Raw genomic sequence first — 1,485 nt, forward strand, 5'->3', positions numbered from 1 at the left:
AAGGGAGGGGTGTCGATCAAAAGGGATCGTAGGAAAGAAAAAAGGGGGGAGTTCGATCAAAAGGGATCGAAAAAAAAAAAGGGTAGGCAAACCTACTCACCCTGTTTCATTGATTTTGTTGTTGAACCGCCCCTTAGCAACCCATTTGTCATTGGGATTGGGCTGGCCTTCATGGATTTTGTAATCGCCTCCTTCGAATGTCACATAGGCATAGTCGTACGCAACCTGAGAATTGACCGCTGTCCAGGTGGCGGCCACGGTGGTCAGAGCTACCAGCTGGAGCAAAGCCAGTGACGAAATGGCTTGTCGTGACCTCATTGTTGATGATGTTGTTGTTGTTAGAGACGATGGCTCTTTAAAAAAAGAGTTTCGCGTTGTTATTTTGCTTCCAAAATGAATGTCGAACCAGCGGATTCTGTATTACTGTTGTTATATGATGGATATTATTGTCGATGTTGTTGTTGCTACTGCTGCCCCAAGTGAACCCTGAACCACTAGATCTAACCTCGATCAGCTCTTGTTACAAACAAGTTCATTTGTTTTCTTTTTCAAACGTTTGAAATCCTCGTCGTTAATACAATTGTTATTGTTGTTCTTGCGACTATAGAAGTCGATGTTGATGTTGTAATTGTCCAACCAATGCCAGTGTTGTTATTGTTGTTGTTATTTTAGATATACACCATTAATATTAGCCTCTATCAACTCCAAACACAACTTCACACATAGAAAATATATATAAACAAATATCCCAGTTTATAAACGTTCTCTCTTTCTATTACCTTTCCCCCCTCTTTATCTCTCTGCCTCTCACTCGTTTCGCTCTCTCACTCCTCCCCTTCTCTCTATCTTAAACACTCTTTATCTATCTCGCTAGCTCTCTCTGTCTCTCTCTTTCTCACTCCTCCTCTTCAGTCTTCAACATTCTTTTTCTCTGTCGCTATCCCTCCCCCCTCTCTCTTTCTCCCTCTCTTTCACTTCTCCCTCTCTATCTTAAACACACTCTTCATCTCTCTTTCCCTTTATCTCTCTCACGCTGCCTGTCTATCTTTCTCTCAGTCTCTTCCTCTCAACCCCGTAATCTTTCTCTGGCTCTTACAATCTCCTCCCACCATCTTTCTACAGTTCATCCCTCAATGCTCTGCGTGTGTGTGTGCGTGAGTGTGAATACGTGTGTGTGCGTGTGTGTGTGAATACGTGTGTATATGTGTGTGTGTGTGTATATGAGTGTATGTGCACGCGCGCGTGTGTGTGTGTATTATAGACGAAAAAACGATGGAAGTTACCAGCGTTGTACGTAAATTACCGAATTTTTACGAACTGCGTTTCCGCGCCCTCTCAACCAAACTTTTAAAAAACTGAGCAGACATTTCATAATGTATACTTATATTCGCAATATCTGAATAAAAACAGTGGCTATGACGAGAACTTCGCTATTCATGATTCGACCTGATAAGAACTGACTTAGAGCGAAACAATACCCCCCCC

The 1,485-nt window shown here is 42.4% G+C and overlaps 1 protein-coding gene across 1 annotated transcript in view; it reads right to left on the reverse strand.

The window, feature by feature from the left end:
• LOC106882584 (putative phospholipase B-like 3) overlaps positions 1-813 on the reverse strand; it is a gene marked incomplete at its 3' end in the record, with an annotated part of 5,357 nt that extends 4,544 nt beyond the window's left edge. Inside the window, exon 1 of the mRNA XM_014933313.2 lies at positions 101-813. Coding sequence (XP_014788799.1) covers positions 101-318 — 218 coding nt within the window. The remainder of the gene's footprint in view (positions 1-100) is intronic.
• Between the last annotated feature and the right edge of the window lie 672 nt (positions 814-1,485).

Source organism: Octopus bimaculoides, unplaced genomic scaffold (genome assembly GCF_001194135.2).
Source record: "Octopus bimaculoides isolate UCB-OBI-ISO-001 unplaced genomic scaffold, ASM119413v2 Scaffold_220712, whole genome shotgun sequence".
Classification (NCBI taxonomy): domain Eukaryota; kingdom Metazoa; phylum Mollusca; class Cephalopoda; order Octopoda; family Octopodidae; genus Octopus; species Octopus bimaculoides.